At 47.7% G+C, this 27,390-nt stretch overlaps 1 protein-coding gene across 1 annotated transcript in view; it reads left to right on the forward strand.

Moving 5' to 3' along the window:
- The first annotated feature begins 1,425 nt into the window (after nt 1-1,425).
- tmed8 (transmembrane p24 trafficking protein 8) overlaps nt 1,426-27,390 on the forward strand; it is a 34,413-nt gene continuing 8,448 nt past the window's right edge. The window contains exons 1-2 of the mRNA XM_086002560.1: nt 1,426-1,741; nt 24,286-24,382. Of these exons, the coding sequence (XP_085858686.1) occupies nt 1,504-1,741; nt 24,286-24,382 (335 nt within the window). The 5' untranslated portion in view covers nt 1,426-1,503. The remainder of the gene's footprint in view (nt 1,742-24,285; nt 24,383-27,390) is intronic.

Genomic DNA, 27,390 nt, shown 5'->3' on the forward strand with positions numbered 1-27,390 from the left:
TCTTTATATATTCTGTCCCTTCCTGACACGCTCTGGTTTTTAATTTCCCCACTGCTACTTTGCTCTATTGCCTTCTCCGCTGACATTTTTATTTTTCGCTCTCTTGAAACCTCCCCCACTAATTAGTTTAAAGCCCTCTCTACAGCCCTAGTTATTCGATTCGCCAGGATTCTAGTCCCAGCACTGGCCAAGTGAAGTCCGTCCCAACGGAACAGCTCTCTCCTGTCCCAGTACTGGTGCCAGTGTCCCAAGAAGCAAAACCCATTTCTCCCACACCAGTCTTTGAGCCACGCATTTAACTCTCTGATTTTATTTACCCTAGCCAAATTTGCTCGTGGCTCGGGTAGTAATCCAGAGATTATTACCCTTGTGGTTCTGCTTTTTAATTTGGCCCCTAGCTGCTCATACTCCCTCAGCAGAACCTCTTTCCTTGTCCTATCTATGTCGTTGGTACCAGCATGGACCATGACAACTGGATCCTCCCCCTCCCACTCCAAGTTTCTCTCCAGCCCAGAGATGTCCTTAACCCTGGCACCGGGCAGGCAACACAACCTTCGGAACTCTCGCTCTCGGCTGCAAAGAACCCTATCTATCCCCCTTATGATACTATCCCCTACCACTACAACATTTCTTTTTACTCCCCCCATTTGAATGGCCCCCCGTTCCACGGTGCTGTGGCCAGGTTGCTCATCCTCCCTGCAGTCCCTGCTCCTGTCCTCACAGGGAGTAAGAGCCTCGAACCTGTTGGACAAGAGCAAGGGCTGCGACTCCTCCAACACTACCTCCTGGATCCCCGTACATGTAACCCCACCTGACGTAAGGTCATACAGACTCGAGTCGTCGTTGGCTTGTTCTCTCTACACAGATGCGGCCGGACCGGCTGTGATTTCCAGCAAAAAAAATGTTTTTTGTCTGTTTTTTGTTTTTCATACAGACCCCAGCATCTGCAACATTTGACCCCTTGTGACCCCACCTCATTGTTCTTTGATGTAATGTTTTCCTGACTGACCTGTTTGGACACCATTCACACCTTTGATTGCTGTGATTATCTCTCTGCCGAGGTGTGAGAAAGGGCAGTTAGAAAGATTACCTGTAATCATCTGGCAGTGTTCTCTGACTATATATGCTGTGTCTATATGCATCTCCACTTCACCTGACGAAGGAGCAGCGCTCCAAAAGCTTGTGATTTCAAATAAAGCTGTTGGACTATAACCTGGTGTTGTGTGACTTCTTACATTTGTCCACCCCAGTCCGGCATCTCCACACCATCTTTATAAAGGGAGACATCCTGACACACCGCCATATAACGGCCGGGAGGGCTCACTGCAGCCCGGCATCTTTATAAAGGGAGACATCCTGAGACACCGCCATCTACCGGCCGGGAGGGCTCACTGCCTTTTACACCGCTTCCGGCGGCGCACGGCTCGGCTCTTTCCGGCGGCGCTGGGCTCGGCTCGGCTCTTTCCGGCAGCATCCCACCCCCCTCCCACACTTTGGCAAGCAATGATGATGGCGAGCGGGATGGCGGCAGCTGCCGACCGGCAGCACCATCTCCCCGAGGCGCCGCGGGGCGGGGCGAGCAGCCAAGCGGCAGCGGAGGAACAGTCGGAGGCGGGGAGGCCGTCGAGCGGGAGTGGGATGAAGATGGGGATGAGCCTGGGCCTGCCGGGGGTGGAGAAGCAGCCGGAGCCGGAGGAGGAGGAGGAAGAGAAGAAGGATCAGCAGCAGCAGCACCACCGAGGTACAGAGCCGGCGGCGGCCTTAGGGCCCGGGACCCCTCCCCGGGACCGGGACCCCCGGGACTGCGCGCCCCTAGCAACCCCCCCGGGACCGCCCCCGCCCCCCCTCGGTTGCACGGCGGCGCGCCCCCAGCCCCATTCCTTCCAGTTAGCAAATCCCAGCATTTGCAGAACAAGAGGCAAATTGCAAAAACAAACCCACATCCAGGGGAAAACCCCATTTGCTGGGCTGTGATGGGCCGGGGAAGCGGGACTAGCTGAGTTGTAGAGAGCTGACACAGGCTGAATGGTTCCAGCAGGAGACCATTCTCTGAGCTCTGGCTGTGCAATGAAAGGGAGTGTTCAGGTTTGGACTGCAAGGCATATTCAGCACCAGGATCATCAATATTGACATGCTTTCAGAGTTCTTTAAACCCTCTGATGAAATGGCTGGATTTTTTTGTTCGGGTGCTGAATTGGTCATTTAAATCTGTTTAATTGACCATTTGAAAAGCCAGATTTTATTTTATTAATGCAAAAGAAATATGAAAGCGAGAGTCATTTGGGGGAAAAATTGAGAATGCAGAAACACCCGAGTCAATTCGTGGCAGGTTTTATTTTCAACATCACTCAAATTCACAAAAATGGGCAAGAAAGGCTAGATGACCAATCACAATTATTTACAATTCATGGACGCTGCCATCATACTCTTAACCGCTAGATAGATTTTTGGTGAGAGTAAATTAGCAAAACCTATGTTTAATGTTGTAGGTTCAACCACTTACCTGGCGTGATAATAACAATTGTTGGAGATTATGCACAGGACAGCTGCATGCGAATGCAACGCGCAGGCATCTCCAGACCTGATATTTTTGCAAGAAAAACAAACACGGGCAGTGCAATTTGGGATTTTTTTTTAAATTAAGGGATGTGGCTGTTTCGGTGTTGCGGTGTTACTGCAGTAAACGTCAGCCTTTCATTGCTGGTTCGGGATGGAGCAAGGGCAGCAGCGCTCTGAGTTACCGCACTGACAGTGCCCTGAAGACCGAGGCTGTACCATGATGGGTCGGCTCAGGCCAGACACCAAGGTACTCTTTGCTAAAGGCAAATGTGCAGCTGTTCTGTGCAAAATCTCCAACAATTTATGTTATCGCACCATCATAGTGCCAGGAAAGTGACTGAAGCCACGACATTAAATGTAGATTCTAGAATGGTACCAGGGATGAGGGACTTCAGTTATGTGGGGAGACTGGAGAAACTGGGGTTCCAAATCATGAATGGTTTTGATAGAGTAAGTAACGAGAAACTGTTTCCAGTGGCAGGGGGGGGTCGATAAGCAGAGGACACAGATTTAAGGTGATTGACAAAAGAACCAGAGGCAACAGGAGGAAACATTTTTAAAAACAGTGAGTTGCTATGATCTGGAATGCACTGCCTGAAAGGGTGCAGAGTGGGGGCAGATCCAATAGTAACATTCAAAAGGGAATTGGGATAAATACTTGGAAGGGAATTTTTTTTACAGGGCTATGGGGAAAGAGCAGGGGAGTAGGATTAATTGGATAACTCTTTCAAAGAGCCGGCACAGGCACGATGGGCCAAATGGCCTCCTGTTCTGTATCAATCTATGATTCTACTAATCAAAATGATAATCCGGGACAAAATTAACAGTCGCTTGGACAAGTGCAGATTAATTAAGGAAAGCCAGCACGGATTTGTTAAAGGCAAATTGTGTTTAACTAACTTGATTGAGTTTTTTTGATGAGGTAAGAGAGGGTTGCTGAGGGCAATGCGGTTGATGTGGTGTACATGGATTTCCAAAAGGCGTTTGATAAAGTGCCGCACAATAGGCTTGCCAGTAAAGTTGAAGCCCATGGAATAAAAGGGACAGTGGCAGCATGGATACGGAATTGGCTAATGACAGGAAACAGAGAGTAGTGGTGAACGGTTCTTTTTCAGACTGGAGGAAGGTATACAGTGGTGTTCCCCAGGGGTTGGTACTAGGACCACTGCTTTTCTTGATATATATTAATGACTTGGACTTGGGTGTACAGGGCACAATTTCAAAATTTGCAAATGACACAAAACTTGGAAGTTTAATGAACAGTGAGGAGAGTGATAGACTTCAAGAGGACATAGACAGGCTGGTGGAATGGGCGGACACATGGCAGATGAAATCTAACGCAGAAAAGTGCGAAGTGATACATTTTGGTAGGAAGAACGAGGAGAGGCAATATAAACTAAAGGGTACAATCCTAAAGGGGGTGCATGAACAGAGAGACCTGGGGGTATATGTGCACAAATCATTGAAGGTGGCAGGGCAGGTTGAGAAAGTGGTTAAAAAGGCTTACGGGATCCTGGACTTCATAAATAGAGGCATAGAGTACAAAAGCAAGGAAGTTATGACGAACCTTTATAAAACACTAGTTTCACCTCAACTGGAGTATTGTGTCCAATTCTGGGCACCGCACTTTAGGAAGGATGTGAAGGCCTTGGAGAGGGTGCAGAAAAGATTGACGAGAATGATTCCAGGGATGAGGGACTTCAGTTACGTTGATAGACTGGAGAAGCTGGGGTTCTCCTTGGAGCAGAGAAGGTTGAGAGGTGATTTGATAGAGGTGTTCAAAATCATGGGTCTAGACAGAGTAGAGAGAGAGAAACTGTTCCCATTAGCGGAAGGGTCGAGAACCAGAGGACACAGGTTTAAGGTGATTGGCAGAAGAACCAAAGGTGACATAAGAAAAAACTTTTTTACGCAGCGAGTGGTTATGACCTGGAATGCACTGCCTGAAAGGGTGGTGGAGGCAGATTCAATCGGGGCAGGGCCCTGTCTGTGTCCCTGTATGTCTACCTTTTAAAAGGTTGAAAAATGAAAGTGAAACTACTTATAAAACGTTTTTGGTAAATCTTATGTTATTTTTAAAAGAGAAACTAACTTTGAAAGTCGTTTTAGCTGGAAGGTGAAGTAATTTGAGCTGGAAGCTGGTAGTCAAACAATGGCTGGCAGCTCCCCGAGATGAAAACGAATAGTCCCGCCCACACACACACCGATTGGCCAACCATCAGGGGACCGTACTGTAGGATTGGTCAATCGTGACGGAACAGGATTGGTGGAACCTTGATGTCAGTCAGTCAATCAATGCTAGCAGATAATGAGTTTAATTTTGAAGGTTTTTTGCATAAGGCGCGAACAATTTTCGTCCAACCGAAAAGTAAATACGCTTAAAACCGTCTCTGAAGCGTAAGCTTTCTTTGGAGGTAACGCGCGCGTAGGTACGCCCTGTAACTTTCGAGTGCATACCCGTAAGACGCACAGGAAATGACAGACAGATAGACAGACAGAAGTACCGCTTTATATCTATAGATATAGGAGCAGGAGTAGGCCATTCGGCCCTTCGAGCCTGCTCCGCCATTCAATGAGATCATGGCTGATCATCCAATTTCAGTACCCTGTCCCTGCCTTCTCCCCATATCCCTTGATCCCAATAGCCTCAAGAAATATATCCAACTCTTTCTTGAATATATTTAATGAACTGGCCTCCACCGCCCTCTGTGGCAGAGAATTCCACAGGTTCACCACTCTCTGGGTGAAAAAATTCCTCCTCATTTCAGTCCTAAATGGCTTACCCCTTATCCTTAGACTATGACCCCTGGTTCTGGACTCCCCAGCCATCAGAAACATCCTTCCTGCATCTAGTCTGTCCAGACCTGACAGAATTTTATAGGTTTCGATGAGATCCCCTCTCAATCTTCTAAACTCGTGAGTATAAGCCCAATCGACACAATCTCTCCTCATACGTCATTCCTGCCATCCCAGGTATCAGCCTGGTGAATCTTCGTTGCACTCCCTCCATGGCAAGAACATCCTTCCTCAGGTAAGGTGACCAAAACTTAACACAATACTCAAGGTGCGGTCTCACCAAGGCCCTGTACAACTGTAGCAAGACATCCTTGTTCCTGTACTCAAACCCCCTCGCTACGAAGGCCAACATACCATTTGCCTTCTTAACCGCCTGCTGCACCTGCATGCTTACCTTCAGCGACTGGTGCACAAGAACACCCAGGTCTCTTTGCACTTCCCCTTCTCTCAATCTATTGCCATTCTAATAATCTGCCTTCCTGTTTTTGCCACCAAAGTGGATAACCTCACATTTATCCACATTATAGTGCATTTGCCATGTTTCTGCCCAATCACCCAACCTGTCCAAATCATACTGGAGTTTCACGACATCCTCCTCACAGCATACCCTCCCACCCAGCTTTGTGTCGTCTGCAAATTTGGAGATATTACATCCAATTCCCTCGTCCAGATCATTAATATATATTGTGAACAGCTGGGGTCCAAGGACCGATCCCTGCGGTACCCCACTAGTCACTGCCTGCCACTCGGAAAACGACCCGTTTATTCCAACTCTTTGCTTTCTGTCCGCCAACCAGTTCTCTATCCAAGTCAATACCTTCGTCAGAACGAAGGGTCATCAACATAATATTAAAATCAGAGCCAGGCCATTCAGGAGAGAAATTAGGAAACACTTCTTCACACAAAGGGTGGTAGAAGTGTGGAAAACTCTCCCACGTAAAGCAGTAGATGCTAGCTCAATTAATCATTTTAAATCGGAGATCGATGGACTTTTGCTGGACAGGGGTATGATGGGATATGCAGCTAAGGCGGGTGGATAGAGTTGAGATACAGATCAGCCATGATCTCATTGAATGGCGGAACAGGCTCGGGGCTGAATGGCCTCCTCCTGTATTTTCACTGAATTCACATTTGGTCCCCTCTAAGTAGGTGCATTTGAAACAATCACTGTAAATGGGGGCTTGCTATTAGAGGTGTGTGGGCCTCGGCACCCTTTGTGGCTTGTCCTTTGTGATGCCTTTGGTTACAGGACTTTGAGGGACCCTCAGGGTTTCAGATCGTTGGGAAGGTACATTGGGGATGAGAAGGCCAGAGAAAGAGACATTTCTCCAGCGCCTTTCACCACCGCCGGATGTCCCAAAGTGCTTTACAGCCAATGAAGTATTTTTGAAGTGTAGTCACTGTTGTAATGTAGGAAACGCGGCAGCTAATTTGTGCACAGCAAGATCCCACAAACAGCAATGTGATAATGACCAGATAATCTGTATTGGCCAGGACACTGGGGAGAACTTCCCTTGCTCCTCTTCCAATAGTGTCGTGGGATCTTTTATGTTCACATGATAAGGAAGACAGAGCCTCGGTTTAACATCTCATCCGAAAGATGGACCCTCCGACAGTGCAGCGCGCCGAGCCTCAGCCCTGCACTGGGAGTGCCAGCCTAGATTTTGTGCTCAAGTCTCGGGTGGGACTTGAACCCACAACCTTGTGACTCAGGCAAAAGTGCTACCAACTGAGCCAGAAGAAAAACATGACCAAACGTGACTGGAAATTGGTGCCAGGCTGCGGGAGCTCATCAGCCGTGGGTCAGCGGTATCACTCTCTCCTCTGGCTCAAGGTTATGGGTTCAAGTTGCCATCAACTGCGGAGAAACATCTGGCAGAACGGCAATCAGTCATGTCCTTCCAAACTGGAGAGAGCGAACACTGGGGTGAAGTACTGGTGGGTGCGAGACTGTCATTGGGGCAGGGGGAGAGCAATATGAGGGGATGGATTTAGAGTATCATTAAAAGGTGTATTTTGTACCAGTGTCAAATCAAGTGACAACACTGCCGCAACCAGCTGTGGCCTCCGTTAAATGACTGAATCGCTGTGTGGATGGGAAAAAGGGATCGGGAGGGGCAGAGGCTGGAGAATCTTCCCGAGGTGGGAGCCTGACAGCCAAGTGTGGGTTAATGCCAAGCACTGGGGATTGGGCCCTTCTCCGCTGATAGCAGAGGTGGGAGGGGGTGGTTAATGAACTTGTGAAAACCACAACCACACCTCCTTTTGTAATCAGTCAGAACTCATTGTGAGCCTGTGTTAGAGGGTGCTGCCCAGCGCTGTGACTCTGTCAAAGGAACTAGATAGATTTCTGATCAAATAGAACGATACAGCGCAGGAGGAGGCCATTCAGCCCATCATGCTTGTGCCAGCTCTTTGCAAGATCTATCCAATTAGTCCCACTCCCCGGCTCTGTCTCCATAGAGGTAACAGAGCACTTGGAGAGTCACAACAATGATTAGGCAGAGTCAAGACGGATTTATGAAAGGGAAATCGTGTTTGACAAATATATTAGAGTTTTGAGGGTGTAACTGGCAGGGTAGATAAGGGGGAATGTGGTAAACCACTGTTATACCTGTCTGTATGTGTATGTGTATTCCACTAGGTACAGGTCTGGATGTGCCTCGGCTGACTCCTCCCACTATTCCAGGTATATAAGTGACTACCTCCCAGTCCCTTAGTATTCTGGACGGGTCGACCACTCGAGACTAGACCTTCATTCTTTAGTTAATAAAAGCCTGGTTGTTACTCGCTTAACCTCAGTCTTTTGAGTAATTGATGGCGCATCAATTTTATTAACTCAATTTTTTATAATGGAGAAGATCCTCACACCAGCATGCCTGGACCTGGACAGTCGGGAAGCAGACGCTTCCACCAAGTTTGCTCACTGGCTCATGTGCTTCGAGGCATTCCTGACTGCCTCCACTGCAGTCGTAACAGATGCGAACAAACTGTCTGTCCTGATCTCCAAGGTGAACCACCGAGTGTACTCAGTCATCCGGGACGCGACCTCGTACACAGCCGCCCTCCAGCTCCTCAAGACCCAGTACACGCGCCCTGTGAACGAAGTTTACGCCAGGCACCTCCTGGGGAGTCGCAAGCAACAACCTGGGGAATCGACTGAGGAATACCTCCAAGCACTGTCCGTGCTTGGCCGGGCCTGTGGGTGTAAGGCGGTAACGCCCACTAAGTACACGGAGGAACTGATCCGGGATGCCTTCGTAGCGGGCCACAGGTCCAACTACACCCGACAGCGACTGCTGGAGCAGAGTGACCTCACCCTCGACAGCCTCCGAAATCGCACTAACGCTGGACGCAGCCTACCGGGGCATGGATGCCTACTCCTCTGCACCGTGGACGCCGCGGGGAACGACAACCTGGGACACGGTAGGACAGCCCCATAGCACCGTGCCACCCCAGCCACAGCCCAACAACGGCCCAACCACCGCAGCAGTGTCCCAAAGCCAGACAGCAGCATCCCAAGGCCAGAAATGCTACTTCTGTGGCCAGGCCAAACACCCTAGAGCGCACTGCCCGGCGAAGAATGCGACCTGCTCGGGCTGCGGGAAAAAGGGACACTACGCTAGCGTCTGCAAGGCCAAAGCCACCCCGAACGCCAGCAGCGCCGCGTGTGGGCCGTGCGAGCCGCCATCTTGGGCCCCCAACAGCGCCGCGTGCGGGCCGCCATCTTGGGCCTCCCCAGCCATGTGCGAACCACCGCAGCAGCCATCTTGGACGACTCCAGCCACATGGGAATCATGGACGCCGCCATCTTGGACACCAGCCGGGACGCAGCAGGCCGCCCCCCCCCCCCATCTGATACCCGCAGCGACACACCGACCCCTACGCTGGCCTCTGTTACGCTGGACCAAACGAGACCGCACCAACTAGCTCGGTCCAAAATAGACGTTAAGGTAAACGGCCATGCAATAAACTGCCTCTTTGACTCCGGGAGCACAGAGAGCTTCATCCACCCCGACACGGTGCGGCGTTGCTCTCTCCCAGTCCTGCCTGCGCACCAGCGGATTTCTATGGCCGCTGAGTCCCAGTCAGCGGACTTTGGCGGCTACTGCGTGGTGACACTAGTAGTAGACGGGACTGTGTTCAATAATTTTAAACTCCTGGTCCTGCCCCAACTTTGCGCTGCCGTTCTACTGGGGTTGGATTTCCAGTGCCACCTCAAAAGCGTTACGATGGCGTACGGTGGCCCCCTCCCCCCACACAGTCCGCAGCCAGCAGCCTCCAAATTGCCCGCCGCGCACCAGGTGCAACCTCTCCACACTCAGAGTCACACCCCCCCCCCCCCCCCCCACTGTTTGCTAACCTCACCCCCGACTGTAAGCCCATCGCCACAAAGAGCAGGCGATAGTGCCGGGGACAGGGTTTTCATCAAAACCGAAGTGGAGCGGCTCCTGAAGGAGGGGATTATTGAGGGCAGCTCCAGCCCCTGGCGAGCCCAGGTTGTGGTCGTTAAGACCAGCGAGAAACAACGCCTGGTAATCGACTACAGCCAAACAATAAACCGCTACACCCTGCTGGACGCCTACCCACTCCCCCGCATAGCTGACATGGTCAACCAGATCGCGCAGTACCGCGTCTTTTCGACCATTGACCTGAAATCAGCGTACCACCAGCTCCCCATCCGCCCCGAAGACCGCCAGTATACTGCTTTTGAGGCAAACGGCCGCCTCTATCACTTCCTTAGGGTTCCCTTTGGCGTAAAAGAGCCACCAAATTTTGGAACCACCTACAAATGAGCAACCCCCAATGCTATCACTACGACGCCCTGAAATGCCAAGAGCTGACCATAAAGAAGAATACCCTCAGTCAACTAGTCCTGGGACTCAATAAAGTAACTAATAACAACACTAACAATAACCAGTCCCAGGACAGTGACAGGGTAACACAAAGAATTCGACCCAACACAATCCTCGCTAAGCAAAAGGAAAAGTATCTGACATATTGGGCAGAAACAACAAAAACCCAAAGCAAACTCAATTGCTACTTGGCCCTAAACAGACAATACAACATAGCTGATTACCTGACCATGGTAAAGGATAACAAACTGAGAAGAACCTTGACAAGGTACAGACTTAGCGAACATAGCCTAGCGATCGAAAAAGGCAGACACAGGCAGACCAGGCTGCCAAGAGAAGACAGGATATGCTCTCTCTGCAATCAGGGAGTAGTGGAGACAGAGATGCACTTCCTCACAGCCTGTGGAAAATATCAGGACATCAGGGAGAATTTCTACCAAAAATTCTCACAAATATGCCCTGAATTCAGAAATCTGAATGACAACCAAAAACTCCCATTCCTACTGGGAGAGGAGAGAAGCTGTGTAACACTGGCGGCACACTATGTTACAGCTTGCCATGAACAGAGGGACAACCAGTAAACTAAGAAATGAATATATATAAACAATGCGAATGTATATTTATACACTCAGGGATATACCTGTTTATACAATGTATGAATAGAACTGCGTTTATGTGCTCAACCATAAATGTATTTTGATGCTTTGGCAACATAAGATGTAACTTATCATGCCAATAAAGCGATTTGAATTGTGAATTGTGAATTGTCTCCGTCTTCCAAAGGGAGATGGACCGGATGGTCGATCAAAACGCGCTGCAGGCCACTTTCCCTTACCTAGACAATGTGACCATCTGCGGCCATGACTTGCAGGACCATGACGCAAACCTCGAGAAATTCCTCCGCACCGCCCAACTCCTGAACCTGACATAACAAGGAGAAGTGCATATTCCGCACAGACCGCCTCGCCATCCTTGGCTGTGTTGTGGAACACGGGGTCATCGGTCCCGACCCGGACCGGATGCGTCCCCTTATGGAACTCCCACTGCCTAAAAGCTCTGAAGAGGTGCCAAGGGTTTTTTTCCTACTACGCCCAGTGGGTCCCCTACTATGCAGACAAAGCCCGTCCGCTGATCAAATCCACCTCTTCCCCTGATGGCAGAGGCCCGCTCGGCCTTCCACCGTATCAAGGAGGACATTGCCAAAGCCACCATGCACGCAGTGGACGAATCCATCCCCTTCCAGGTGGAAAGCGATGCGTCCGACTTCGCTCTGGCCGCCACCCTTAATCAGGCGGGGAGACCTGTGGCATTCTTCTCACGAACCCTCCAGGGCCCGGAGACCAGACACTCCGCGGTCGAGAAGGAGGCCCAGGCTATTGTGGAGGCTGTGCGTCATTGGAGGCACTACCTGGCCGGAAAACGATTTACCCTGCTCACTGACCAGCGTTCAGTTGCTTTTATGTTCAACAACAAGCAGAGGGGCAAAATCAAAAATGACAAGATCTTGAGGTGGAGAATCGAACTTTCCACCTACAATTACGAGATCTTGTACCGGCCTGGGAAGCTCAATGAACCCCCAGATGCCCTATCGCATGGCGCCAGCGCGCAGATCGATAGGCTGAGGGCCCTCCACAATGACCTCTGCCACCCGGGGTTCACCAGGTTCTTCCACTTCATCAAGGCCCACAACCTGCCTTACTCCATTGAGGAGGTCAGGACCATGACCAAGAACTGCCAAGTCTGCGCTGAGTGCAAACCGCACTTTTATAGACCAGACAGAGCCCATCTGATAAAAGCCACTCACCCTTTCGAACGCCTGAGCGTCGATTTTAAAGGGCCTCTCCCCTCCTCCGACCGCAATGTGTACTTCCTCAACATCATTGACGAGTACTCCCGTTTCCCGTTCGCTATCCCCTGCCCGGACATGACCAGTGCCACGGTCATTAAATGTCTGAACAGCCTCTTCACCCTGTTCGGTTTCCCCAGCTATATCCATAGCGACCGGGGCTCATCGTTTATGAGCGACGAACTCCGCCAGTACCTGCTCGCTAGGGATATAGCCACAAGCAGGACCACCAGTTACAACCCCCGGGGTAACGGACAGGTGGAAAGAGAGAATGCAACAGTTTGGAAGGCCACCCTACTAGCCTTAAAGTCTAGGGGCCTTCCGACCTCCCGCTGGCAGGAGGTGCTCCCCGATGCGCTCCACTCGATTCGGTCACTGCTCTGCACTGCCACCAATGCCACCCCTCACGAGAAAATGTTTGTCTTCCCAAGGAAGTCCACATCGGGGACAGCGTTACCGCCATGGCTGACGTCCCCAGGGCCGGTACTACTGAGAAGACACGTGAGGACCAATAAAACGGACCCCCTGGTTGAGGGGGTCGACCTCCTCCACGCCAACCCCCAGTACGCTTACATTGCGTACCCGGACGGGCGGGAGGACACAGTCTCCATACGAGACCTCGCACCCTCGGGGACCGCGGTAACCCACTACCCATTTCCCCCCCCCCCCCCCCCCCCCCGACCCGATATCCAACCCCAGCAGCCGGCTCGCCTTGGACCGTCACCCACGAGGACTACACTCCAGTGCCCCAGCCTACACGGGACGCGACGCCGGAAGCTCCACCACCCCTGCCGTCGCCACATCGATCACAGCGGCAGACAAGACCTCCGGAGAGACTCCAATACACGAACTTTTAAATACACTTCACCCCGCCGGACTCATTTTTAAACAAGGGGTGAATGTGGTAAACCACTGTTATACCTGTCTGTCTGTGTATGTGTATTCCACTAGGTACAGGTCTGGACATGCCTCGGCTGACTCCTCCCACTATTCCAGGTATACAAGTGACTACCTCCCAGTCCCTTAGTATTCTGGACGGGTCGACCACTCGAGACTAGACCTTCATTCTTTAGTTAATAAAAGCCTGGTTGTTACTCGCTTAACCTCAGTCTTTTGAGTAATTGATGGCGCATCAGAGAATAAGTGGATTTTCAGAAGGCATTTGATAAGGTGCCACACAAGAGGTTATTAAACAAGATTAGGGCTCACTGGGGGGTAATATACCAGTATGGATTGAGGATTGGTTAACTGACAAAGCAGAGAGTAGGAATAAACGGGTCATTTTTGGGTTGGCAGGCTGTAACTAGTGGGGTACCGCAAGGATCAGTGCTTGGGCCTCAGCTATTCACAATCTACATCAATGATTTGGATGAGGGGACCAAATGTAATATATCCAAGTTTGCTGCCGATACAAAGCTAGTTGGAAAAGTAAGCTGTGAGCAGGACGCAAAGAGGCTACAAAGGGATATAGACAGGCTAATTGATAGGTGAGAAAATGGCAGATGGAGTATAATGTGGGGAAATGTGAAATTATCCACTTTGGTAGGAAAAATGGAAAAGCAAAACATTTTTTAAAAGGTGAGGGATTAGTAAATGTTGGTATTCAGAGGGATTTGGGGGTCCTTGTAAACGAATCAGAGAGTTCGCATGCAGGTACAGCAAGCAATTAGGAAGGCAAATGGTATGTTAGCCTTTATTGCAAGAGGGTTGGAGTATAAGAGTAAAGTAGTATCACCATAATTATATAGGGCCTTGGTGAGACCACACTTGGAGTACTGTATACAGTTTTAGTCTCCTTACCCAAAGAAGGATATACTTGCCTTAGAGGCAGTGCAACGAAGGTTTACTAGATTGATTCCCGAGATGAGAGGGCTGTGCTGTGAGGAGAGATTGAGTAGAATGGGCCTATACTCTCTGGAGTTTAGAAGAATGAGAGGTGATCTCATTGAAACATATACAATTCTGAGAGGGCTTGACAGGATAGATGCTGAGAAGCTGTGTGCCCTGGTTGGAGAGTCTAGAACTAGGGGTCACAGTCTCAGGATAAGGGCTTGGCCATTTAGGACTGAGATGGAGACATTTCTTCACTCAGAGGGTGGTGAATCTTTGGAATTCTCTACCCCAGAGGGCTGTGGAGGCTCAGTCGTTGAGTATATTCAAAACAGAGATCGCTAGATGTTTGGGCACTAGGGGAACCGAGGGATATGGAGATCGGGCAGGAAGGTGGAGTTGATGTAGAAGATCAGCCATGATCTTATTGAATGGTGGAGCAGGCTCAAGGGGCCTTATGGCCGACTCCTGCTTCTAGAGTCATAACGGCACAGAAGGAGGCCATTCGGCCCATCGATTCCGTGCTGGCTCTCTGTAGAGCAATCCAGTCAGTCCCATTCCCCCGCTCTATCTCCGTAGCCCTACAAGTTTATTTCCCTCAAGTGTCTATCCAGTCTCCCCTTGAAAACATTGAGTGTCTCCGCTTCCACCACTTCCGTCGGCAGCGAGTTCCAGGTCCTCACCACTCGCTGCGTAAAAAAGGTTTTCCTCACATCCCCCCTGTATCTCTTGCCCAAAACCTTAAATCTGTGTCCCCTAGTCCTTGTACCATCAACTAGTGGGAACAGCCTTTCCCCGTCTACCCTATCCAAACCAGTCATAATCTTGTACACCTCTATCAAATCACCCCTTAACCTCCTTTGCTCTAATGAAAACAAATCCAGCTTCTCCAACCTGTCCTTGTAGCTAAGATCCCCCATCCCCGGAACCATTCTGGTAAATCTCCTCCGCACCCTCTCAAGGGCCTTCACATCCTTCCTAAAGTGTGGTGACCAGAACTGGACGCAATACTCCAGTTATGGCCTAACCAGCACTTTATAAAGATTCAGCATAACTTCTCTACTTTTGTACTCAATACCTCTATTTATGAAGCCCAAGATCCCATATGCTTTGCTAACCACTCTCTCAATATGTCCCGCCACCTTCAGGGACCTATGCCCATTAACTCCCAGCTCCCACTGTGCCATTAAGTGTATATTGCCTCTCCCTGTTCCTTCTGCCAAAATGCATCACCTCACACTTCTATTAAATTCCACAAATTCTCTATATTAAGTTCCATCTGCCACTTGTCTTCCCATTCTGCTAGCCTTTCTATGTCCTGTTGGGGATATGGGAATAGTGTGGGAAGGTGGAGTTGAGGTAGATCAGCCATGATATTGAATGGCGGAGCAGGCTCGAGGGGCCGAATGGCCTACTCCTGCTCCTGCTCCTATTTCTCATGTTCTTTTAGCCTTGTAAATTTTTTCCCTCCAAGTATTTATCCGATTCTCTTTGAAAGTTACTATTGAATCTGCTTCCACAGCTCTTTCAGGCAGCGCGTTCCAGATCACAACAACTCGCTCTGTTTATATAAAAAAAAAGTTTCTTCATCTCGCCTCTGGTTCTTTTGCCAATTACCTTAAACCTGTGTCCTCTGGTTACTGACCCTCCTGCCACTGGAAACAGTTTCTCTTTATTTACTCTGTCAAAACCCTTCATGATTTTGAACACCTCTACCAAATCTCCCCTTAACCTTCTCTGCTCTAAGAGAACAACCCCAGTTTCTCCAGTCTCTACGTAACTCAAGTCCCTCATCCCTGGTACCATTCTAGTAAATCTTTTCTGCTGCGCCCTCTCTAAGGCTTGGTCATCCTTCCTAAAGTGTGGTGCCCAGAATTGGACTCGATACTCCAGCTGGGGCCTAAACAGTGTTTTACATAAGAACATAAGAAATAGGAGCAGGAGTAGGCCAATCGGCCCCTCGAGCCTGCTCCGCCATTCAATAAGATCATGGCTGATGTGATCCTAACCGCCAATCCACTATCACAGAACCATCTCCTGAATCTAACAGAATTAGACACGAAATAGGAGCAGGATCAGGCTACACGGCCCCTGGGCCCGCTCTGCTACCCACAGGGCCATGACCGATCCGAACCTAGACTCATGTCCAAATTCCTGCCCGCTCCCCGTAACCCTTAATTCCCTTTACTTCTAGGAAACTGTCTATTTCTGTTTTAAATTTATGTAATGATGTAGCTTCTACAGCTTTTTGGGGCAGCATATTCCATGGACCTACCACCCTCTGAGTGAAGTAGTTCCTCCTCATCTCAGTTTTGAAAGAGCAGCCCCTTATTCTAAGACTATGCCCCCTAGTTCTAGTTTCACCCATCATTGGGCACATCCTCCCCGCATCCACCCGATCCAACCCCTTCACAATCTTATATGTTTCAATAAGATCGCCTCTCATTCTTCTGAACTCCAATGAGTAGAGTCCCAATCTACTCAACCTCTCCTCATATGTCCATCCCCTCATCCCCGGGATTAACCGAGTGAACCTTCTTTGTACTGACTCGAGAGCAAGTATGTCCTTTCTTAAGTATGGACACCAAAACTGTATGCAGTATTCCAGGTGCGGTCTCACCAATACCTTGTACAACTGAAGCAATACCTCCCTGTTTTTATATTCTATCCCCCTAGCAATGAAAGCCAACATTCCATTGGCCTTCTTAATCACTTGCTGCACCTGCATACTAACCTTTTGAGTTTCGTGCACCAGGACCCCCAGATCCTTTTGTACTTCAGTACTTTCCAGTTTCTTGCCATTAAGATAATAACTTGCTCTACAATTTTTCCTGCCAAAGTGCATAACTTCACACTTTCCAGTATTGTATTCCATCTGCCAAATCTCTGCCCACTTACTTAGCCTGTCTATGTCCCCTTGCAGGTTTTTTATGTCCTCCTCACTCACTACTTTCCCTCCCATCTTAGTATCATCTGCAAACTTTGATATGTTACACTCTGTCCCCCTCCTCCAAATCGTTAATATAGATTGTAAAGAGTTGGGGTCCCAGCACTGACCCCTGCGGAACACCACTAGTTACTGATTGCCAGTCTGAGAATGAACCATTTATCCCAACTCTCTGCCTTCTGTTAGATAGCCAATCCTCTATCCATGCCAGAATATTACCCCCCAATCCTGTGATTTTTTATCTTAAGCAATAATAAAGGTTTTATAAAGGTTTAGCATCACTTCCTTGCTTTCCTCTATTTCTGAAGCCAAGGATCCCATATGTTTTTTTAAGAGCCTTCTCAACATCCTGCTGCCTTCAAAGATTTGTGTACATTCCTGCCTCCCCTTTAAAATTGTACCATTTAGTTTATTGCCTCTCTTCATTCTTCCTACCAAAATGCATCACTTCACACTTTTCTGCGTTAAATGTCATCTGCCATGTGTCTGCCCATTTCACCAGCCTGTCGATGTCCTCCTCAAGTCTGTTGCTAACCTCCTCATTGTTTACTACATTTCCGAATTTCGTATCATCTACAAACTTTGAAATTGTGTCCTGTATACCTGAAATAAAGAATAGATTTGCCTTTCTAATCTAGGCTTTATTAACTTTAAAAAGCCAGTAGCACATCTTTCAACACCAATCTCCAACCATGACTGGAGAGAACTGAATTTAAGATGGCCACCACAAATCACCTGACATCCACTACCAATGAGTTTACAACATATATCTCAAGGTAGAAACAAACAACCAATTACAATACTTCTTACTAACACAGAACAACCACCCCATTCACCAATCACAATACTTATTATTAAACATAGGAAATAATCACCACATTCACCCCTCCTTTTAAAACATGCTCCAACCTCAAACAACCTTTACAATTTATAATTAATTTATTTACAACTAAAATACAAATATAATATTTCAACAATTTTAAAACATTACTATCAATTTAAAAGTCCATTTTCAATCGGTTGACCGGATATCTTGTTCGTGTCGACCTTCTTAACCTTGGTGAAATTCCTTGCCCTCCCACACCCGGAGACACCGAAGTATCTTCTGCAGGAAGGCTATCCATATCCCAATTATCAACGGTTTCCGGATTGGAAATCCCATCAGGAAGTAAACTAGGACGGTCATGAACATCCATCAAAGGCTGACTAATAGAAGTATAATTATCTGCAGTAGGATTGGAAATATTCGTAGTATCTATAACAACATCCACATTATCTGAATCGTGACTATTATTAGTATCCTCAGAAGAGGACTGGCCACCACAAGGAGCCAAATCTTTAATTGAAACAGTACTTTCTTTCCCATCTTGGAATCGAATATGAGCATATTGGGAATTTGCCTCCAACAGCTCCACCTCCTCCACTATAGGATCATATTTTGACAATCGAACATGGCGTCGAAGCAGCACAGGTCCCTGCATAGTAAGCCATGAAGGTACCGAATATCCCGTAGTAGATCTCCGCGGGTAATTAAAGAGCCTTTCATGGGGGGTCACATTAGTAGCCGTTGAAAGCAATGATCTAATGGAATACAGGACATCAGGCAGTACCATTTCCCACTGTGTATTCTTAAGGTTCCGGGATGTCAAAGCCAACATAACTGCCTTCCAGATCACCCCATTGTATCGTTCGCACTGTCCATTACCCTGGGGGTTATACGGGGTAGTTCTACTAGTAGAAATTCCCCGACTCTGAAGGTATTCCTTCAACTGGGAAGACATAAAAGAACTTCCCTGATCCGAATGGATATACGCAGGCATCCCAAAGATGACAAAAAGTTGAGTCAGACATTTGATAACTGTAGCAGCTGATACATCTGCACAAGGAAAAGCAAAAGGAAACCTTGAAAACTCATCCACAACAGTAAATATGTATCGATTTTGAGTCGTTGAAGGAAGAGGCCCCTTAAAATCAACGCTCAGACGTTCAAAAGGAGAAGTAGCCTTTATAAGATGAGCTCGTTGAGGCTTAAAGAAATTCGGTTTACACCGAGCACAGATAGAACATGATGAAGTCATCCGCTTGACGTCTCCAACTGAAAACGGCAAATTCTTACTGCGTACGAAGTGTATCGTCCTCGTAACCCCAGGATGGCATAAGGCATTGTGAAGATTAATAAGCGTATCTCCGTGAATCACAGAACAATAAGCCCTCGACAGTGCATCAGCAGCAACATTATCCTTCCTCGGACGATAAACTATATCAAAATGGTAACATGCCAACTCAATCCTCCACCTCATTATTTTATCATTTTTGATCTTTCCAAAATGTTTAACATCGAACATAAAGGACACAGATTTTTGATCGGTTACCAACGTGAAATATCGCCCCGATAAATAATGTCTCCATTTACGCAGTGCTTCTACTATTGCATATGCCTCTTTTTCTATTGAAGAATGTCTTTTTTCACTATTGTTCAAGGTACGTGAGAAAAAGGCCACAGGTCTTCCATTCTGGTTCAGAGTAGCCCCAATTGCAAAATCAGAAGCATCCGTCTCAATCACAAAGGGAACCTGCTCATCAATAGAATGCACAACTGCTCCTAAGATATCCTTTTTAAAATTATCAAAACATGTCCTGGCCTCCCATGATAAAGGATATGTCGTAACCCAAATAAGGGGCCGGATCTTCTGCGAAAAGTTTGCAATCCAATTAGAATAGTAAGAAAACAGTCCAACAACTCGTTGCAAAGCCTTAGAATTAGTAGGATAAGGTAAATCGATCAATGGTCGCAAACGTTCTGGATCTGGTTTAATCTTATTTCCCGAGATAATATACCCCAGTAGATTTACCTCAGTAGTCGAAAAGATACACTTCTCTTTATTAAAAGTTAAACCAACTTTTTCCGCAGCTTGAAGGAATCTTTCTGAATTAGAAAGATGCTCCACCCTTGATTTATCACACACCGTGATATCATCTGAATATGAAAAGGTGTCAGAGAGAGAGTTATCACTTATAAAAGCACCCATTGCCCGTTGAAAACAAGCAACACCATTAGTAACACCAAATGGTATTCGGCAAAACTGATACAGCTTTCCACCAGCCTCAAAGGCTGTATATGGTTGATCCCTCTTAACAATGGGAATCTGATAAGCACTCTTTAAATCAATATAGTGCTAAAAAAACTTATACTGAGATACTTTGTTGATAAGCTCATCAATCTTAGGCAAAGGGTACGCATCTAATTGAGTATACCTATTAATAGTTTGAGAGTAGTCTATCACCATTCGTTTCTTATGTCTCTCGTTAGTGGTGACAACTACCTGAGCCCGCCAAGGCGAACAACTAGGTTCAATGATTCCTTCCAATAAAAGACGTTGGACTTCAGAATTAATAAATTCTCTATCCTGACTGCTATACCTTCTTGACTTGGTAGCAATTGGCTTACAATCCAGCATCAAATTGGAAAAAAGTGATAATGGAGAAATGGATAAAGAAGTTAATCCACAAATGGATAAGGGTGGCTTAGTCCCTCCAAACGAAAGACTGAGAGACTCGTGTAATTTAAGCACATCATGACCAATCAAAATATCCACACAAAGATTAGGCAAAACAGATAGGCGTATATCAGTATACGTATTACCTAGAAGAATCATTTTCACAAGGCAACAACCAGCTACTTGTGAAGTAAGGGTCGTCTGAGCCATACACACCTGATAAGTAACAGGCAAGATTTTCAAACACTTTTCCTTCACAAACTGAAGACTTATAAAACTCTCGGTACTGCCCGTATCTATGAGAGCCTTCACTTCTAACCCATTAACTTGGGCCATAACTATAGCTTTGTTTAGGCCATGAGCAAATGCAGCAGAAATTGATGCAATAAACGCCCTCTCTACAGGTTGAATAGCCGCAGAAGAGGAGGTAATTGAACCTAATGATTTACAAACACGTGCATAATGACCTCTCTTTCCACATTTACTACACACAACCTCCCGAGCAGGACACTTCAAACGAGGATGCCGGCCGTTCCCACAAAAATAACACTTCTGAATCCTAGAGGCAACAGCCGCCGAAATAGAAACTGTTTCAGAATCTAGTAAACCACTCCCATTAAGTCCACCTAATTCTTTTTCGTCTGGAACTGCCGAAACCACAGTCGCAGGTCGATTAGAAAGAGCATAAGAATCCGAACTTCTCTGAGCCATATCCAATGTAGAAGCTTGCTCAAAAGCACTCTTGAGATCCAAAGTCTTATTTTCTAACAACCGCTGACGAATTGATCTGGACAGTAGTCCATTAATAAAAGCATCCCGTACCGATTCTTCCTTATATTCTTCGGCCGTCATGGCTTTATAATTACAGTTAGCACTAAGGTGCCGAAGTGCTTGTAAATAAGTATCCAAAGATTCTCCCACCTGCTGCCTACGGGCAGATAGAAGATAACGTGCAAATACCTCATTCTTTGGTTTAACAAAAATCTTCTCCAATGTAGAAATAGCCAATTCGTAAGTTTTGCAGTCCAAAATATACTTATACACATCCGGAGCAATGTAGTTGATCAGCATATTCAGCTTATTCAGAGACTCTTGTTCCAACACACCCAAAAAGTTTGTAAATGTACAATACCAATGTTTCCATTTATCATCCACTCCTGCAGAATTAGGGTCAGCATTGAATCGTTCTGGTTGAAGATATCGCTCCATTCTGATAAAAAGTTAATAAATTGAAATAAAGAATAGATTTGCCTTTCTAATCTAGGCTTTATTAACTTTAAAAATCCAGTAGCACATCTTTCAACACCAATCTCCAACCATGACTGGAGAGAACTGAATTTAAGATGGCCACCACAAATCACCTGACATCCACTACCAATGAGTTTACAACATATATCTCAAGGTAGAAACAAACAACCAATTACAATACTTCTTACTAACACAGAGAACAACCACCCCATTCACCAATCACAATACTTCTTATTAAACATAGGAAATAATCACCACAATACCCAAGTCCAGGTCATTAATATATATCAAAGAGCAGTGTTGCTCATACCAACCCCTGGGGAACACCACTGTATACTTCCCTCCAGTTCCTCAGGGCAGTGTCCTAGGCCCAACCATCTTCAGCTGCTTCATCAATGACCTTCCCTCCAACATATGGTCAGAAATAGGGATATTTGCTGATGACTGCACAGTGTTCAGTGCCATTCGCAACTCCTCATAATGAAGCAGTCCATGCCCGCATACAAGACCTGGACGACGTTCAGGCTTGGGCTGATAAGTGGCAGGTAATATTCGTGCCACACAAGTACCAGGCAATGACTCTCCAACAAGAGAGAATCTAACCACCGCCCCTTGACATTCAACAGCATTATCATCGCCGAATCCCCCACCATCAACATCCTGGGGCTCACCATTGACCAGCAACTTAACTGGACCAGCCACATAAATACTGTGGCAACAAGAGCAGGTCAGAGGCTAGGTATTTTGCGGCGAGTGTCTCACCTCCTGACTCCCCAAAGCCTTTCCACCATCTACAAGGCACAAGTAAGGAGTGTGATGGAATACTCTCCACTTGCCTGGATGAGTGCAGTTCCAACAACACTGAAGAAGCTCGACACCATCCAGGACAAAGCCCGCTTGATTGGCACCCCATCCACCAGCTTAAACATTCACTCCCTCCACCACCGGTGCACCGTGGCTGCAGTGTGTACCATCTACAAGATGCACTGCAGCAACTCACCAAGGCTTCTTCGGCAGCACCTCCCAAACCCGTGACCTCTTCTACCTAGAAGGACAAGGGCAGCAGGCGCATGGGAACACCGCCACCTCCAAGTTCCCCTCCAAGTCACACACCATCATGACTTAGGAGTATATCGCTGTTCCTTCATCGTCGCTGGGTCAAAATCCTGGAACTCCCTAACAGCACTGTGGGAGCACCTTCACCACACGGACTGCAGCGGTTCAAGAAGGCGGCTCACCACCACCTTCTCAAGGGCAATTAGGGATGGGCAATAAATGCTGGCCTTGCCAGCGGCGCTCACACCCCAGGAATGAATAAAATAAAAAAGTCTGAAAAACAACCATTCACCACTACTCTCTGCTTTCTGTCCCTTAGCCAATTTTGTGTCCATGCTGCCACTGCCCCTTTGATCTCATGGGCTTTAATTTTGCTAACGGGTCTATTATGCGGTACTTTGTCAAACGCCTTTTGAAAGTCCATATACACAACATCAACCTCACTACCCTCACCAACCCTCTCCGTTACTTCATCAAAGAGCTCCAAGTTCGTCAAACACGATTTGCCTTTAACAAATCCGTGCTGGCTTTCATTATTAGTCCATACTTTTCCAAGTGCCAATTAATTTTGTCCCAGATTATTGTCTCTAAAAGTTTCCCCACCACCGACGTTAGGCTGACTGGCCTGTCGTTGCCGGGTTTATCCCATCTCCCCTTTTTTTGAACAATGGTGTAACATTTCCAGTCCACCAGTCCTCTGACACCACTCCCATATCTAAGGAAGATTGGAACATTGTGGCCAGAACCTCGGCAATTTCCACTCTTACTTCCCACGGTTACCAAGGATGCATCCCATCCGGACCGGGTGACTTTTCTACTTTGAGGACTGCCAACCTTTTAAGTACCACCTCTTCACCTATTTTTAACCTCTCCGATATCGTTAGTACCTCCTTTTTATTGCTATATATTGGCAGCATCCTCTTCTCCAGTGAAGACAGATGCAAAGTCCTCATTTAGTGCCTCAGCCATGCCCTCTGCCTCCACAAGAGGTACTCCTTTTTAGTCCCTAATTGGCCCACCCTTCCAATATTTATATGTTTATAAAAAAACTTTTGGGTTCCTTTTGTTATCCGCTAATCTATTCTCACATTCTCTCTTTGCCCCTCTTACTCTTTTTTTAGATCTCCTCTGTGTACTTTCTATTTTCAGCTTGGTTCTCTAGTGTAATATGAACCTTAAGCCTCTGTTTTCTGTTTCATTTTAATCTCTATGGGGTAAAAATTGGGTAGCTCCCCTCTTAGGGCACTAATGGGAGGCACAAATCAACCGGATTTAGCCCCTCTATCTTTAGTCATCCAGGGAGCTCTAGCTTTGGATGCCCTTCGTGGGACTGTGTCTACTCTGTACTAGAACCATCCTCTCTTTGAAAGCCTCCCATTGTTCAATTACTATTTTGCCTACCAATTTTTGACTCCAATCCACCTGGGCCAGATCCCTTTTCAACTCCCTAAAGTTAGCCGCCCTCCGGTGAAATATTTTTCCGCTCCATTGTTGCTTCTCCTTTTTGTAAGTAGGGCTGAAAGGGGCGATGAAAGTGATCAGTGCAGGCCCTGCATTGAGTGGCCGCATTTTTTCTCCATCCCATCTTATTTTAACGATGTATTTATGCAGTCGCACTGAAGATAATGTATAATTTATTTTTAAATGCAGAACCTGAGCAGGACTCGGAGGCTGACGTGACCTCGCGACTGTCTGGCCTGCACGTGTCGGAAGGATGTGAGAAGTGTCATGCGGAGCCAGAAAACAGGTAATAAGCCAGCTTGGCATTATTGGATTGGATAGGTGGGCAGCGATGGGAGAGTTACAGCAAGTCTACAGCACAGAAACAGGCCATTCGGTCTGTGCCGGCGTTTACGTTCCACACAAGCTTCATCTCACTCTATCAGCATATCCTCTCTCCCTGTCTCCCTCATGTGCTTATCGAGCTTCCCCTTAAATGCATCTCTACTGTTCGCCTCAATCACTCCCTGTGGTAGCGAGTTCCCCATTCTCACCGTTCTCTGGGTAAAGAAGTTCACCTGATTTCCCTATGGGATTTCTTGGTGACTATCTTATATTTATGACCTCGGGTTTTTGGACTTCCCCACAAGAGGAAACATGTTCTCTATGTCTACCCTATCAAATCCCTTCATAATCTTAAAGACCTCTATCAGGTCAGTCCTCAGCCTTCTCTATTCAAGTCATGTAGTATTTTCAGTTGAAACCTATGTTGTCAACTTTGAGCAAACTCTCTCTCTGTTTTCTGTTCAATGACCAGAACACCAGTTACTGTAGAAGTGTTGATTTAAAAAAAATTGCTCTCAAGGTGTTGGCGTTGCTGACAAGGCCAGCGTTTGTTGCCCTGGCGAGGCCAGCGTTTGTTGCCCATCCCTAGTTGCCCTGGTGGTGGGTCGCTGCCTTGAACCGCTGCAGTCCGTATGGTGAAGCTGCTCCCACAGTACTGTTAGGGAGGAAGTTCCAGGATATTGACCCAGTGAAAGACTCGCATTTCTATAGCGCCTTTCACCACCTCGGGACGTCCCAAAGTGCTTTACAGCCAATGAAATACTTTGAAGTGTAGTTACTGTTGTAAAGTAGGAAACAATGAAGGAACCGCGATATATGCCCAAGTCATATACATTTTCCTACATTACGACAGTGACTACACGTCAACAAGTACTTCACTGCCTGTAAAGCGCTTTGGGACGTCCCGAGGTGGTGAAAGGCGCTATATAAATGCAAGTCTTTTTAAGTCGGGGTGGTATGTGACTTGGAGGTGATGGTGTTCCCACGACATTGATGATTAGACTATGTTGTAACTTGATGAAGGCTGACGTTATTTTCCCGCTTCTTCCCACCGACCCCCAACTTCCTCTGCTGCCGATGCTGAATCGTGATGGGGTTGTCCGGGTGATGAGCACCTTTCTAATATGTTGCCCAAATAAGGAGGTGGGGGGGTAACTGTATCATGTGTGTCTGTGTGTACAGTTTGCAACCGGATTCGCTATCTGGTGATTAGGGGCAGTAACCCTGTCTGCCTCTCCTCCTCCTCCCCCCACCCACCCCGTCCCCCCACCCCGCCTCGCCCAAGGGCACCAAAGTCGACTGTCGAACGTTCCCTATAAGCTGTGTGTGGTTGTACAGCTCTCTGCCGGTCCCGTGCAACCCGATTCCGGCTTTTCCTTTGTTAAAGATCGCGAACCTGCGAATGCGCCGCGCACCCGAAAATAATGACTGGGAACATTGCTGCAGAACCTTGAGCGCTGCCCTCGGCTGCGATCAGGTAACACTGAGCAGCAAGGATCCAGCCTGGCCTTTGTGCCTGAGCTGCTGCTGCTCCAACCTTAGCAAGCTGGGTCTGCAGGGAGTCATTAGACTTAATGACAGCTCCATTCTCGCCCCACCCCAGGCAGCTCCCAACCCCCAAGAGGTCTGTCGCTTGCAGTCAGGCACGAGGAGGTACCTGAGGGAGTGGGGGGGGGGGGGGGGTGGTTGTTCGAGCTGGTTGTCTGTACCCGTGCAGGAGTTTGTGGAAAAATTCTTAGTTTCTCACTAAAATAACCCCGGCTGCGATTGGGGAATTTTGCCGTTGTGGGGTTAATCGTAGGTGGGAGATGCGGTGCAACCAGAGGAGGTTACGTGGCGGCAGATGTGTTTCTGAAAGTGCCGCCTTGCAGTTTATGCGACTGAACTGGCTGAGTGGATTCTAATCTGCAGTTTACTGTAATTATTGCAATGTTCCCGTGATGGGGTGAAGGATCAGTCCCTTTGGGAGGAGTTGCTGGGGGGGAATTGTGATATTGCAATTACCAGAATTGTGCAACTCCCAGCAGCCAGCAGGTCTCTTGTTGTTCGAAGGCTGCATTGACTCGATGCAAGTCGCTTTCCCTCCCTGGGCTCAGTTTCCACTCCACACCCATTTTTCCCTCTTACTGGATTCCGGTTCCACGGGTTCTCCAGCATTTTCAATTCCTTGCGCAAGTGGCGGTTCTGTGTAAGCCGAGGCGATGGGTGCTGTCGGGCTACCTGACTGTGGCAGGCATCACAGCCGAGCTTGATTTTGTCCTTCTCCGACATCAGCCCCGGATGAGCCATATTCTACTCAAAAATAAATGCTGATTTAGCCGCAAACTCCGTTCCCGAGTCAGCGACTCCATCCCTCTCCCTGCCCGCTGTCCGAGGGTGAACCAGACCGCTCGTAACCGCCGTGTCCTATTTGACCCTGAGATGAGCTTCTGACCCCACATCCTCTCCATCACCAAGACCGCCTACTTCCACCTCTAGCATCGCCCATCTCCACCCCTGCCTCAGCTCATCAGCCGCTGCAACCCTCATCCGTGCCTTTGTTACCTCCAGACTCGACTATTCCAATTCTCTGCTGGCTGGCCTCCCACTTTCCACACACCTTAAACTCTCCTTGACATCTACCTCCTTGACCAAGCTTTTGGTCACCTGTCCTAATATCATCATCTTTGGTTCAGTGTCAATCTTTGTCTGATAATCGTTCCTGTGAAGCGCATTGGGACATCGTACTACGCTAAAGGCGCTATATAAATACAAGTTGTTGTTTTACAGGCCTGCTTGTCAGCAGGAGTAATAATAGGCTGGTTTCTTCTTCCCAAACTGAGGCCAGCTGTACCATTCTGGGTCTCTAGCTCAGGACCCGCTTCCCAGTGGGCCGTACTGTTGAGATCATCTAACGGAGCACAGCGTGGGTTGGATCCTTGCACGTTTCCAGATCGGTGTGTCTCTGCTCCACACCAAGGGCTTCCTTTT

The sequence above is a fragment of the Somniosus microcephalus genome, chromosome 12 (assembly GCF_052327205.1).
Source record: "Somniosus microcephalus isolate GS21.2 chromosome 12, FLI_Smic_1.0, whole genome shotgun sequence".
NCBI classification, from domain to species: Eukaryota; Metazoa; Chordata; class Chondrichthyes; order Squaliformes; family Somniosidae; genus Somniosus; species Somniosus microcephalus.